A 14,082-nucleotide genomic window follows, 5' to 3' on the forward strand; every position below is an offset into this window, starting at 1 on the left:
TGATCACAATCTGATCCGAAATTAAACCAATCCAAAATCTCTCAATCTAAATCTAATTCAAATTTGAAACCCTCAGTCTAAACCTGATTTTTTTTTTATTAACTCAAATGAAATTAATAGATTGGATTCATTTTTAACCACTAAATGTTGGGTCGCTCAAGTGCAGTACCGACAAGGCCGAGGAGCCTTTGGGGACTAGCCAACAGGTCCAAGCAAGGCGGCAATCGCTAAGTTTACGTTAACATTTTCTAGTGTTTTTTCGTGTTTTGTAGTTACAATACTAAGGAATAAAACTTAAAGTTTAGTTTCTCCTCTCATGATGTTTTAAAATATATATATATAAACAATTTAAGAGTACAATAATCAAATAATAATCAAATACTAAAAGCTATTCAGGTCTATAAAGGACATATCATAATATACTTCCAGTATATATAAATTTATAGATTTTCTTGTTGGGTCACTTCAAAGTTAGAGAGGGATGAATAACTTTTCGTACTTCGATAATGATGATTTGCAACAGAATATTCGAAGCAAGCTCTCCAATGTTAATAATATAGATTTATTTGATATTCACCCCAATAAGAGATGATTAATTCAAGAATTCGGCCCTCACTGTAACGACCCGCCTTCTACTGACTATGCTGTAAGGCCGATCGCTACATTATGCTGTGCTAAATTACTATTGCGGAAATCTGAATTGATTAAAATTTTACTAAACTGATTACTGTAAAATCTGAACTTAATATTCTAGGTGTACCTAGGAGTTGTACACATGCTAGGGAAGATAATCTATGCATCTCGGATGTCCTGCTAGCTGTAATCAGGCATTTCAATCGATCCATGAATCGATTGGGCTGTCGGATCGATCCAGTGATCGATCCAGCTTGATACTGGCACGGAGAAAAACCTTGGATCGGTCGGCTGACCGATCCATAAGCTTTTCGCTTCTATATGCGGCTGGATCGGTCTACCGATCGGTACCGACCGATCCAGTGGCTCACTGATCGGTCGGCTGACCGATCAGTGAGCTTTGTACTTCTCTGTTCGCATCTGGATCGGTCGCCTGACCGATCCATAAACTCTCTGTTCGTGACTGGATCGGTCAGCTGACCGATCCAGTGGCACAACCCACTTCTGATCGATCTGTAGATCAATCAGGTTTCTGATTTCGAATCAGAACCCCTGCTTTCAACACTTTTTCGTGCCTCAATCTATTACAGGTTCTAAAATGATTAAGAAATACTCTAACAATAACAACTAACATTATAAAAACAGTGTTCTAGGCATAATAAAGTGCATGGTTAACTAATTCGTAGCAATTATCATACTAAGGTGCAAATGATAAAATACTGAAAGGTTTTAATGTTTAAACAACTTGCTAGAGTTTCCTAAGATCTTCTTTCCAAGTTCCTGCCCACACACATCTTCGTAGCATTGTCCTCCAGCCTCCGCTAGTTCATCTTTCCTTTACCTTTATCTGCAGTATAAGGAAAAGAAAGTATCTATAAGCTTTCGCTTAGTAAGAAACCATCTACATCACTAAAACATGCATTCGATGCAATATGCTTTTAAAACATGCTATCAAACATATGATGAACTTGTTAACACATGGCATACTGAAATCACTGAACATAAACACTAAAGCATGGCATACAAGCTAATCGTAAACTATCACATGTATCAATAAAAAGAACTGAACTGAACATAAACTGAGCTAGACTGGAGCTGAATTCAAACTCAACTAATATAACTGATCTTTGTGAGTTTTGAAAAACTAATAATGTAATAGATTAAAGTACATAATCATACTGCTAACGGGCCCGACAACTGTACATGCTATGCGCGCATCCTTAACTAGACCCGGGGTTGCAAATCCCGAATTTAGTAAGGTTTACTAGGTTATCTAAACCTAGGGACCGACTATGGGAGCCTGACCCAATGGATATCTAATCCTCACTGCCCCAAAAAATAAAATCTTGAATCATAGCTAATCAATTTATCTTGCTTTTACTAGGTTATCTGAACCTAGAGGCTGTGGGTGCCCACCTATTGGACCGTAGCCCATATAAGTTGTAGCAAGACTAACTAAACTATTTAAATGCTTCTATTGCATTTCTTGAGCTATTAAAATCTCTGTAGCATTTCTCGAGCTAAGCATTTTATCGAACACTTAGTGTGCTCCAACTCTCCTCTCTATTAGGGAGACCACCTCTAGGCACCCGACAACGTCTGGAATCTCCAACTGAAAGGAGGAAACGTGTCTGGCCCATCTAGAGGTGCTCAACTAAATCCCTAAACCTGCGAGAAGGGTTAAATACACCCTATGCGTCGAAAAGTCTGCATATAACTAATTTAAAAACATAGAATCGTACGAAAAGCTACTTATACTGTAGGTGAGGGGTTTCTTACCTCCTGTTCGTAATTTCTTACGATTCTAATCGCTAGATTTTCGGAGGAGACGATCCTTTCGACGATCTTCCCGCGTCTTCGCGTTCCTCTCTCGGAGGGGAGCGTCCTCGTGTCGAAGTCGTCGCCGGAAAGTGTCCTTGGAGCCCTAGAAGAGGAATCCTAGGCCTTCTTGTGGTTGGCGCCGAGAGAAGGAGAGGAGAAGGGAAGGTTCGGCGGTGAGGGTTTGAGGAGAGGAGAATCACGATCCAAAATAACCCTTCACTCATTTATTTCCTATTTATATTAAGTGGTAATTTCCGCCCAAACCTAACATAAATATTATTGAATCCCTTTCCTTTCAGCACGGCCCTGCTGGGTTCAACTGGTTACTAAAATTATCCGTAAATCATAGGTCTCGGAATCAATTCCCGCTTAGGCTGTTTTCGTTTTCTATTTGTTTTTGCTACCTCCGCTACTCTAAAAATTCTGTAAAAATATCCTAAAATTCCAAAAAAATCATAGAATATTTCTAAAATAGTTTTGAGAATTTTCGGGCGTTACACTCACGCACATCCACTATAAAAAAAACTCCTTCTCGATAACTACCAGAGGTGGAGAAACCTCGCATAACACCACTCAACAAGAATACAACTCACGCAAGAAGAAAATACAATAATACAAAATGAAAACCTCTACTTGCTTGCTCTCTTGTTGATAAAGATGTCTCTGGACTAATTGGAAAGTGCCGCAATACTTCTCTTCCAAGCTCGAAGTCCGGCGATGAGTAGCGGAGAAGAATGTGGAGGCAATCGCGAAGCCCTTTTATCACATGTACAACGGCTAGTTTTCCAAACTTAATCGACTAGCCTAATCGATTAAGCATTCTTAATCGATTAACCCAATCAATTAGGAAGTTTTCTGTTTGCGCAAGAACTTGTTGTAAGCCATTAAGCTCCCCCGTTTAATCGCTTACCAAACTCTCTGTGCGTTTGGGAAATCCAAGCTTAATCAATTGTCATAATCGATTAAGCATTTGTAATCGATTGACCAAATCGATTATGAACCTTTCTGTGCACTCGCGGACTTCGCTTAATCGATTAAACTTCGGTAATCGATTAACCTAGTCGATTACCAAACTCTAACTTTCAAACCGAAGTCTAGAGTTCTCTTACCCAATATCCAATCAACCTTGATTTGTTGGGATTCCTCATTGCCTAATATCTGGTCAACCTTGACCTGCTGGGACTTCTTCACCAAGTGTCCAGTTAATCATTTGACCCACTTGGACTTTTCTCCTCGTGCCCAGTGTCGAATCAACCTTGACCCACTTAGACTTCCCAACACCAGGTGTCCGGTCAACCTTGACCCACTTAGATCTTCATATGTCTACTTCACTCACCAAGACTTTCATCTGTCCGGCTTCACTTACTAGGACTTTCACCTGCTTCACTCACTAGACTTTTCTTCTGCCTAGCTTCACTCATTAGGACTTTTCTTCTACCTAGCTTCATTCACTAGGGCTTTCCTTCTGCCTAGCTTCACTCATTAAGACTTTCACCTGGCTTCATTCACCAGATTTCCTTATGCCTAGCTTCACTCACTAAGGCTTTCATTCTGCCTAGTTTCACTCACTAAGGCTTTCATCTGACTTTACTCACTAGGGTTTCCTTCTGCCTAACTTCACTTACTAGGACTTTCATCTGATTTCACTCACCATGATTCTCCTTCTCCTTCCAAGCTTCCTGTTGGACTTCCCAGTCAAGTATTCGATCAATCTTGACCTACTTGACTTTTTTTCACATCAAACTGGTCAAACCTTGACCTACTTGACTTTTCTTCACATCAAACTAATCAAACCTTGACCAAAAGGGAATTACACCAACAATCTCTCTAGATGGACGATTGCACCTCCAATATCCATACATTGTCAAACATCAAAACTCAATCAGCATGACTCAAGCTTGAGCAAATTCAATCTTAGTCAAACTGGTCAACCTTAACTTAGAGAAATAGCACCAACATTTCTCACTATTGAACTTACCATTATAGGTGATAAAAAGCAATTCGCTCTTCCCTAATGTCTCCGTCAATCTATCCTTATATTAATATAAAGAAGATAAATCACAATAACTATTAGTCATATGTAGAGATGGATTCAACTGATCATTATAGGTGTTTCGATATATTGCTTTATGATATTAAATACATAAAGTTGCTAAATATTATATGCTTTTTTATATATATATATATATATATATATATATATATATATATATATATATATATATATATATATAATCATAGATGGATGTTGCTTGGGTTGTCCTTCTATGCCCAAAAACAAATAATTTTTTTACTTAACTCATTAAAATCGACTTCCTCCGCACCCCACCCATGTCCAATCCATCTCATTAAATTCAAGCCCCCTCAAATTTTAGTTTTGGATCGGTCCCTATATGCAACCCAAGGGAGATTTGTTGAACAAATTTATATAAATGTAATCACGGGCTAACTATTAGGACAGTTGGATTGTCATGTCAGTGATTTCGGATCTATTTGATGGCAAAATAAGAAGGAACGTCATCAACCTCTAGAACTAATTGGACGCAATCCAAGATATCTAGATTAAAAAAAATCACAAGCTAATGAATAAATTCGACTATAATTTTAGTGTCCTTGTCCCACACAAAAAATGCATCAACAACAAATCCCGTTATACTTGTTCTGCTATTGGCCATTGTCACCAATTAATGAGATTAATCGAGTAGTTTTAGCACAAATAAATATCATCCAAAATGATTTCTCATTTCGCTCTTCGCCTCGTCATATGACATGCGGCGTCGAACCACCACCAGCGTAGTCGTTGGTGATCGACTGGTCGGTCCGCCGCCCACGCGCGGTCGTTCAACGGCCCCGCCGCCCAACGACTTCCGGAGACAGGCCAGCTAGAGAGTCCCGTAGCGTCATCCGTGAACTGAAATGTCACGCTCTCCCATACCGCAGATTTGCCACATGGCGGACGACGCCAGCTGCAGGAGTTGTTTACTGGCACGCGTTGGGTTCCTCGCAATAACACGGACGGTTCGGCGCCAGCTGTCGAAGTGCCAGCGCGGTGACGCACCCTCCTTCCGCGTGTCCCAAAAACTGGCGTAACGGGGTCGCCATCCATCGTCCATTATCCTAAAGACGAGGTGGGGACGAGTTCGGCCTTTTCCGTTACTTCGCCGTCGCGTCATTTTGGGAGATGCTGTCGCTCCACCACCGACGCGGCGCCCGGCCGATCAGCTTATATATAAATAGCTCTCGACATTAGCGCTGCACTTGTCGTTCCTCGGATCGAAGGCGCAAATATTGACGAGAGAAACGGAGCGATCGAGTTTACTCATTTGAGATTTGAGATCGGAATAGGGAATAGGGATTAGGGATCCGATCGTAGCCAATGGCAGAGGCAGCCGCGCCGGAGATGAGTTTGACTGAGAAGAGGAGGAATAAGGATACCGGAGGAGGCGGCCTTCTCCTCGGGCGGTTTGATGTGGGCAGGCTCCTCGGTGCCGGCTCCTTCGCGAAGGTCTACGTCGCTCGCGACGTGCGCACCGACGAGCTCGTGGCCATCAAGGCGCTCGACAAGGAGAAGATCGTGAAGGGAGGATTCGCCGCGCACATCAAGCGCGAGATCGCCATCCTCCGCCGCGTGCGCCATCCCTACATCGTGCAGCTCTTCGAAGTCATGGCTACCAAGACTAAGATCTATTTCGTCATGGAGTACGTCCGCGGCGGCGAGCTATTCGGCGGCGTCGCCAAGGGGCGGCTTCTCGAGGACACCGCCCGCCGCTACTTCCAGCAGCTGATCTCCGCCGTATCCTTTTGCCACGCCAGAGGCGTCTTCCACCGAGACCTCAAGCCGGAGAACCTCCTCCTCGACGATAACGGTGACCTCAAGGTCTCCGACTTCGGCCTATCAGCGGTGGCTGAGCAGATGCACGTCGATGGCCTCTTGCATACCTTCTGCGGCACGCCCGCATACGTCGCGCCTGAAGTGCTATCCCGCAGGGGCTACGATGGCGCCAAGGTTGACGTCTGGTCCTGTGGTGTCATCCTCTTCGTGCTCATGGCTGGTTATCTCCCCTTCCACGACCGCAGCATCGTGGCCATGTACCGGAAGATCCACAAAGGATCCTTCCGATGCCCACGGTGGTTCTCGCAGGACCTCGTCCATCTCCTCCATCGCCTCCTTGATGTCAATCCTCAATCCCGAGCCACCATTCCGGAGATCATGGAGAATCCTTGGTTCAGAAAAGGGTTCCGACACATCCGATTTTATATCGAAGACAACCAATTACATAGCTTTAACGATTCAGACTCAGAAGATGAACAATTGCAGAGTAATCAACCAAAGCCGGATGAGACATACGAATCAGGGTCAGAATCGGATAGTTCCGTGGCATCCTGTCCAGCATCATTCTCCGACGAGCCGTACCAATGTCATCCATTGTTAAGGCCACCAAGCCTTACCGCATTTGATATCATATCTTTCTCAAGAGGCTTTGACCTCTCAGGTTTGTTTGAAGAGAAAGGGGAGATGACCAGGTTCTTGTCCAAGGAGCCTGTCGAAGTAATAGTATCGAAATTGGAGGATATTGCAAAGGGTGTGAGCTTTAAGGTCCGGAAGAATGGGTGCCGGATCAGCTTGGAAGGAACTAGAGAGGGTGAGAAGGGCCCGTTGACAATCGGCGTGGATGTATATGAGCTTACACCATCCATGGTTGTGGTCGAGGTGAAGAAGAAGGCAGGTGACGGAGGGGAGTATGAAGAGTTCTGCAATAAGGAACTCAAGCCAGGCTTACAACACCTCGTCTATATCTCCACCCACCTTGCCCGTGATACTGAATAAAAAATGGTAATTTCTTCAACTTTCCTTACGAATCTTCGCCTCATTATTGAACGAGTTATAAAAATCAGAGTGGCCTATCATTTGCATGTTCTAGAATTTGAAATTTCATGGATATAACATGAACTGCATTGTTGTCAACTTGAAAATCTTATTTCCCATTAATTAGATAATGTCACTACTAAGAGAATCTGATCAATCATTTGTTTGAAAGGTCTAAAAATCATTGTCATTTTTTAAACATTTACATTTAGATATCCAAGATCTGACCAAATATGGGCAATTTTATCCCGGTTATCATGAGTTATTTGGATAATCTACCTCCATCACATAATTTTCCATTTAAGATTTCATAAATTAAGAAATTATGAACAAGTAGCAAGTGACCACCATTTTTTAATCGCTGAGATAACAAGAGAAGACTGGAAAAACCAATTACTAACCTGACACAAGTAGCAAAAGTTCTGGCACATCAATTATCTAGCACTCTTGTAGTCTTTGGACTTGGAACAGAAATAATATTTTGACAAAGAAATTAAATAACTTTTTCCATGTTCTTCCATGATGGGAATGCTGTCCAATTTCAATCAAAAGCTGCATCATTAGGAATTTACTTTATTGTTTAAGTTTGCAGCTTGCCATTTTCACTTTATTTAACCAACTTCTCATTTTCTTTACATGGGGATTTCTTGCATTTGTTTGTTTTATTAATAAAAGTGAAAAAATGAATCATGCTGTCTTTCCACTTCTTGATCATAGTTCCAAGAGCCTAAGAATGCATTTATTTGAGGGAGTTTTGATTGATGAAGAAGGCATTAGGCAGAAGCTGGTGTAGCATAAAGCTGGAAAAAGTGTAGAAAGATGGAAATATATCCAAGAGAAGAAGGTTGAAAAATATTAAAATTCAATGGAGCAATAAGATCTATGTAGCTCTACCAAAATAGTTGGGGACTACATGCGTTAATAGATTGGAGTGTCAAGAAGAGTCTGCTCTATTGTTGTGAGTGTAAATAAAAAATGCTAAGGCGATGTGGGCTATAACTCATTACTCAAAACTATGAAAACCTGAAAGATAAGTTTGATTTTTTAATTTAAAAATATAGTTTCAAAATTTTGTTAGCACTTAGCAAAAGTATATATGTTAAGATTATAGTAAAAAAACATGAGAATTTTTTCAGAAGTACATTTAAGTTCACTTTTCCGTATCTTTGTAGACATGAACATGCAACCTAGTGACAGGTTTTGTATAATGGGTAGCCTCCTGGTCAGGGATACATTGTTTTAAAGACTTTCAACAACAAAAGTCACTTCAAATTTCATAGGCTTTATTTATTTCAGTAGCTGAAATGGAACACTATAGTGTCAGACGGTCTCAACAACTAAAAAAATAAGTAAACTAGTTGAATTGGTAGGATATGGCTGAATTCCTTGTTGGGCTTGAATCATCTTGTAAGGTCAATATACTAAACTTTTAGTTTCTGCATTTGATATGCATGCAGATCCCCTAAAATTAGATGGTCTGGCTCTTAACAGGCACTACTGTTCACTTCCATATTATTTTTGCTTCACATGTTATAGAAGTTTCTCAAACTAGACAAGTACAAGGATACAACAAAAATGTAGACATATGCAACTTAATTTCACATGCATTATCTTATTCTTCATGGTGCTACGGCTATCAATATCCACACTTCATATACTAAATGATCATTTCCACTTCTTTGTCTTTGTCACTTCTCTCTATATTTTTTTTAAATGACAATGTATCTTAATTCTTATACTGGTTACAATTTACAAATATTCCTGTGATTAGGTCTACTTGTGTTGAGCAGTTCAACTCAAAGCATTGGCTGGTTGGTTGTCTGTTGAGACACTGGAGTAGAGGGATTTGTCTTCAGATACTATAGTCATTTGTTGGACAAATCATTTCTTCTCATTATACTTCAAATGCTGATTTTCCCTATTCTTTTCTAGTGTTTATAAATACAGTTGACAAGGCTGAACCTCTGACTAGCACCGATCAAACTGGCATCAGCAAGGTTTGTCGAACATTTGTTCTCTGTATTCGATTATTACCTTATTCTTTAATTAGGTCATTATGGTTTCTTCCCCTGGTTTGGGTACTTCTGTTGTGAATTTGAGGTCATACGTCCATAACTAGCTAATGAGCCTGTTGTGTAGCATGGTTACCTATTATTTTGTGTATGCATACAAAGGTCTTGAATAGTCAACAAGATAACTGTAAAAATCACACTCAGTGCCTGTATAGCGATGTTGTCGTTGTAATCAAGATTATGTTTACTGCAAATTTTACTGCTGGATCTTAGCTTTGCGTTGTTCAGTAGTCAGAAAAGTTAAATACTTGTTCAGAATGATTCACTGTGTGCTCACTTGTATTGTAAACAAGTTCAGGAGAAGAAAATGGTTGCCAAACAAATCTGATCTGGTTGGCTGTTTAAGATTTTTCTGTTCCTCTTCTTGTTCATCAAGTAGTATTCAACTATTTTACTACTTAAAATTCGGTATGTGAATGATATCTCATCAACTATATGCTTAAGAATACTTTAAATCAATTCAAATATTTTTTTTGTTATATCAATAAATATTTTTATGTCAGGCCTATCTTCGTAGGCCATGTAACCTAGTTTTGCCCACTCGATGTCTAGTAAAAAGAGGACCTAAGAATGCTGATGATTTGGTTGAATTTTTAATAGTGTTTTTAATTTATCTGGGTGGAAAATTTTTATGGAACTAAATGAATATTTGATTAAAAAATTATAAAAAAAACAGAGCATGCATATTCTCATTATAGTTATCCCGTGAAGTGGCAATCTCTACGTATCTATAAATCTTTAAGCAAAGCACATTATGAGTATTAAAGTAAAACTCATCGATCCCATAGCTATAACATCCTATTTAATTAATATTATAAAGTTTAATAAAAGAATTATCCAATAAGTATACCACTAAACAATAATCACGCGCATTGATATTGAAATAAAACTCTTTGAATTCACAACTTAAAATGTTCTACTAATCAATTTTATAAGGTGGGAGTAAATAATTAGCCTACTAGACACCAATCGTTCTGAACATCTAATCAATTAATGACTTTTAGGTAATTGTTTCAGGATGACTATTGAAATGCACTTTAATAAGTCGATACAATATATGTGGATGTCAATTTATGCTAAATAAAAAAAAATGTATATTAATCTAAAATTTTAAATTTATTTTGCCTAAAAACGTTACTACAGCATATCGAGACACAGATCACGTGGGGATTGACCAAAGGGCGCCCACACATATTTAAGAATTTTTCAAATCACACCTCAAAATATTTTGAGAATGATCAAGACGTAGTAATTTAGGTGGCCTTCTTGTTCGATCTCTCCTATTAAAATTAAAATTGACTTTTTAGTATCTTCTCTTTGTAAAAGATGCATGCAATAATGATTGTAGTACTAATTTCTAAAAATCAATACTGTCATGGTGGAGACTTCATCTTAATCTACTTTTAGATAAGTCGAACATGATCCTAGTTTATATAAAAGATCAAGTCGAAACATTCTAATTGAAATTAATATTAAAAAAGTTAATATAATATCAGAGCATCTTTAGAGGTCCATAATGAAGGGTATTTTTAAATTCCTTATATAAAAAATTTATAGGATCTAAAATAAATATAATTTAAGCTCTCTAAGGATGAGTGCATTTGAATCGAAATTCACTGATGGATTTAAACTATTTGAATTTTCACAAAGTTATCAAATAAGGTTAAGTGAAAGGAAGATAGATATGATATCAAACCTTGATTCTTATAAAAAAAGAAAATTATAGACCTAGTGTGAGGAGAAAAAAACATGACATGAGAATAGATCGTACCAACTTGATCATGGTCTCTAGGAGACCAAAGGCTATGGTCTCTAGGAGACTAGACTCACTTGGGGCTTGATATAAGACCAGACCCAATTTGATCATGGTCTCTAGGAGACTAAGCCCACTTTGGGTCAAATTTGAGACCAGTTGGGCCTAGTCTCCTAGAAACCAAGACCAAGTTAGGTATGATCGGAGAGTAGATCAGGTTCTAAGTGGTCTTGGTCTCTCCACACCAAGACCACATGTTTTCTTAATCAAAATCAATGTTTGACACTATATCTATCTTCCTCTCACTTAATATTATTGGATGGGTAGAAGTTTGTAGAAATATAAAGGTCTATTAGTGAGTTTCGGTCAAAATCCACTGATCGACTTAGAGTGCTAGACATTTTAGGTCCTATGATTTTCTAAGGCTGCAAAGAGTCCAGCGTGCACTCCATTACTTATTTCAGGCTCTCCAGCGGTACTTCAGTATTATGTTAACTTTCAGCTAGAATATTGAAGCCTCATCTCCTAGAGATCAGGATTACGTTGGGCCTGATCTGAGAGTAGACTACCACCGTGATACTAATTTTTAGAAATCAATACTGTTTGTGCAGGAGTACCAGATGATCACAGTCAAGTTTTAATAATGATAAAGGGTTCAAAGTTAAGAGTTGTTGTGGTTCTAATAAATCTAACCGAGTGTGCATGAAAGTCTTAAGTGAACTTAGACAAGGTAAAAGTTCTAGTGAATACTAAGCAGGTGGAAAACCCTAGTTGCAGATAGGCAAGGAAGTCATGATTTGAGGGACTGGGCAGAAGTCTTAGCAGGTCGAGGACATTAGGCGGAAAATCATAAGAGTCAAGGATAATAGGTGAAAGTCCTGGAGGTTGCAGACACCAAGCAGAAGACTGGACGGGTCAGAGATCGGACGTCCAACGGAAAGTCTTGAAGACTCAGATGCTGAGCAAAAGTTCAAATAGTCTGGAGGACTAGTTTGACATAAGGTAAACTCTACTGAGAGAAGTAGGTGAGGGCGCGTTCCCTATTGAGTGAACAATAGATGTTGGTTCGACCAAAGGTTTCACGGAAATTTAAAAGTCCAAACTAGACATATTTTATTTCCATATTACTGCTTATTGTGCTAATCTTGTGATGTAGGAAATTATGCGATTGAAAAAGGGGTGTTAAGCGCCCAGATGCAATCTAAGCGCTAGAAGGTTCGGGCGCCCGAAGTTGGTCCAGATGCCTGTGAAGGTATAGAACAAACGACTAGAAGGAGCTGAGGTGGTGCACGCTGATTAGCCCGCATACGTCACAGTCCATGTGCTCGGACGGGTCCAGGCATCCACAGATGGATAAAATTAGCCAGATAGAGCTTCACTAAGAGCATCCACATCAGTTTCTCTATTACTATATCTAAAATTTAGGGTAAATGACCCATTTTATTAAATTTAGATAATCACTTTTCACTGTACACTACATCAAATACCCTAAAATTTCTATTATCCTTAATTTTTTTTATTATTTTCTTTTCTTTCTTCTATTTTTTATTATTATATTTATGGAATGAGGGGAAGGAGAGAGATTAAAAAGAAATATTATTTTATTTTTAGGGTAGAGGTTTCATTCCCTAAATTTAGAGAATCACTATTCATCAAATCTAAATTTAGGGAATGCATAGGGTAATTGATGCAGAGAGTTTTTAGTTATCCTATCCAAAATTTAGGGTAAAATCTTTGGATAGGGTAGCTGATGTGGATGCTCTAAGGTCACACCACGTCAATCTTGTGGGGGTGCCTGGACAGAGCTATCAAAGGAGAATTCAACCAACACCTCAATCAAGAATTCTAATGATTAACTCTCTTGCCCGCTGTTTCAAAAACAATCCGACGATGCTATAACACTATTCCAATGATCGAAAGTACAAATCTTTAGTTGTCGATAAATTTTATATTCGTATTTACATTGTAATCATCAAGATCTTTTTTTGTACGTATGTTATTAGTGAATTGTCCCATAAAAATGATTAATAATTATGAGTTTGAAATAAGAGTCGTCGTATATTTTAAACTAAATAAAAATAATATGTTAGTATTACTTTCTTAACTTTTATTTTCATTACGATGTCCAGCTAATTTGAACGAAAAACTTTAAAAAATTAGAAGTACATTTCACTCCCTTGGTGCATTTCGATCCTTACAGTACCACCGCGACGTAGTGTAATTAAGTTGCGGTGTTTTAAAAAACCAGTATAACAGTATGTACGTGAAAGAGAGAAAAATAAAAGTTTAATAAGAAAAAAGGTGGAGAGAAAAAAAAAACAGAAATTAAAAAATCAACTTTAACGGGAACGATACAACAGAGAGATCATCCAAAATTAATGTACTTTTGATCATTCTCAAAAAATGCTGTCTGATTTATTTATTTTTTAAAATTTTAGTGCGCCTTTGGTCAATTACACCATAAAAGATACGACGAATCTAGAGCGCCAAGTGACTTGGTGGGCCTGTTGAAGTGTCGATCCAGCCTGTCGATGCTCGTGTGTTTGACTCAAATATTGAATGCATGACGTCAGAGATACGCCAGCATTACGAGAGAGGAAAAGGCTCGTTGCAATTCGAAATCCAACACCTAGCGACAGCAACTGACGGTTAGGGCGGTAGACACGTTGCCTTGTTAGGAAGATCTAAAAATGCAAGTCCAATCAAGAGGTAGATCCTCATGCCAGGAACTGGAATTGTGCGTTGTAAAACAACAAAGCGATATGAGAAGCCTTTTGTTCTATTTTTTTATTATTATTAAACAAAAAACAAAAGTATCAGTTATTTTGGATTTGCTATGCATTGTTTCCAATCTAAGAATTTCTCTTCGATTTAATTTAATATTTCTTTTTATTGTATCAAAATATAACTGTATAACCTACAATAATTTTGCCAGA

The 14,082-nt window shown here is 38.7% G+C and overlaps 1 protein-coding gene across 2 annotated transcripts in view; it reads left to right on the top strand.

The window, feature by feature from the left end:
• Positions 1 to 9,638, top strand: part of LOC121985782 (CBL-interacting protein kinase 19-like) — an 11,260-nt gene extending 1,622 nt beyond the window's left edge. The window contains exons 1-2 of one of the 2 annotated variants that reach the window (XM_042539419.1): positions 5,630 to 7,288; positions 9,093 to 9,638. In XM_042539419.1, coding sequence (XP_042395353.1) covers positions 5,831 to 7,282 — 1,452 coding nt within the window. In that variant the 5' untranslated portion in view covers positions 5,630 to 5,830 and the 3' untranslated portion in view covers positions 7,283 to 7,288; positions 9,093 to 9,638. Of the gene's footprint in view, positions 1 to 5,629 lie in introns of those variants that run through there. The other variant, XM_042539420.1, reaches the window with a different exon arrangement.
• The last annotated feature ends 4,444 nt before the right edge of the window (positions 9,639 to 14,082 follow it).

This window comes from Zingiber officinale, chromosome 5B, assembly GCF_018446385.1.
Source record: "Zingiber officinale cultivar Zhangliang chromosome 5B, Zo_v1.1, whole genome shotgun sequence".
Classification (NCBI taxonomy): domain Eukaryota; kingdom Viridiplantae; phylum Streptophyta; class Magnoliopsida; order Zingiberales; family Zingiberaceae; genus Zingiber; species Zingiber officinale.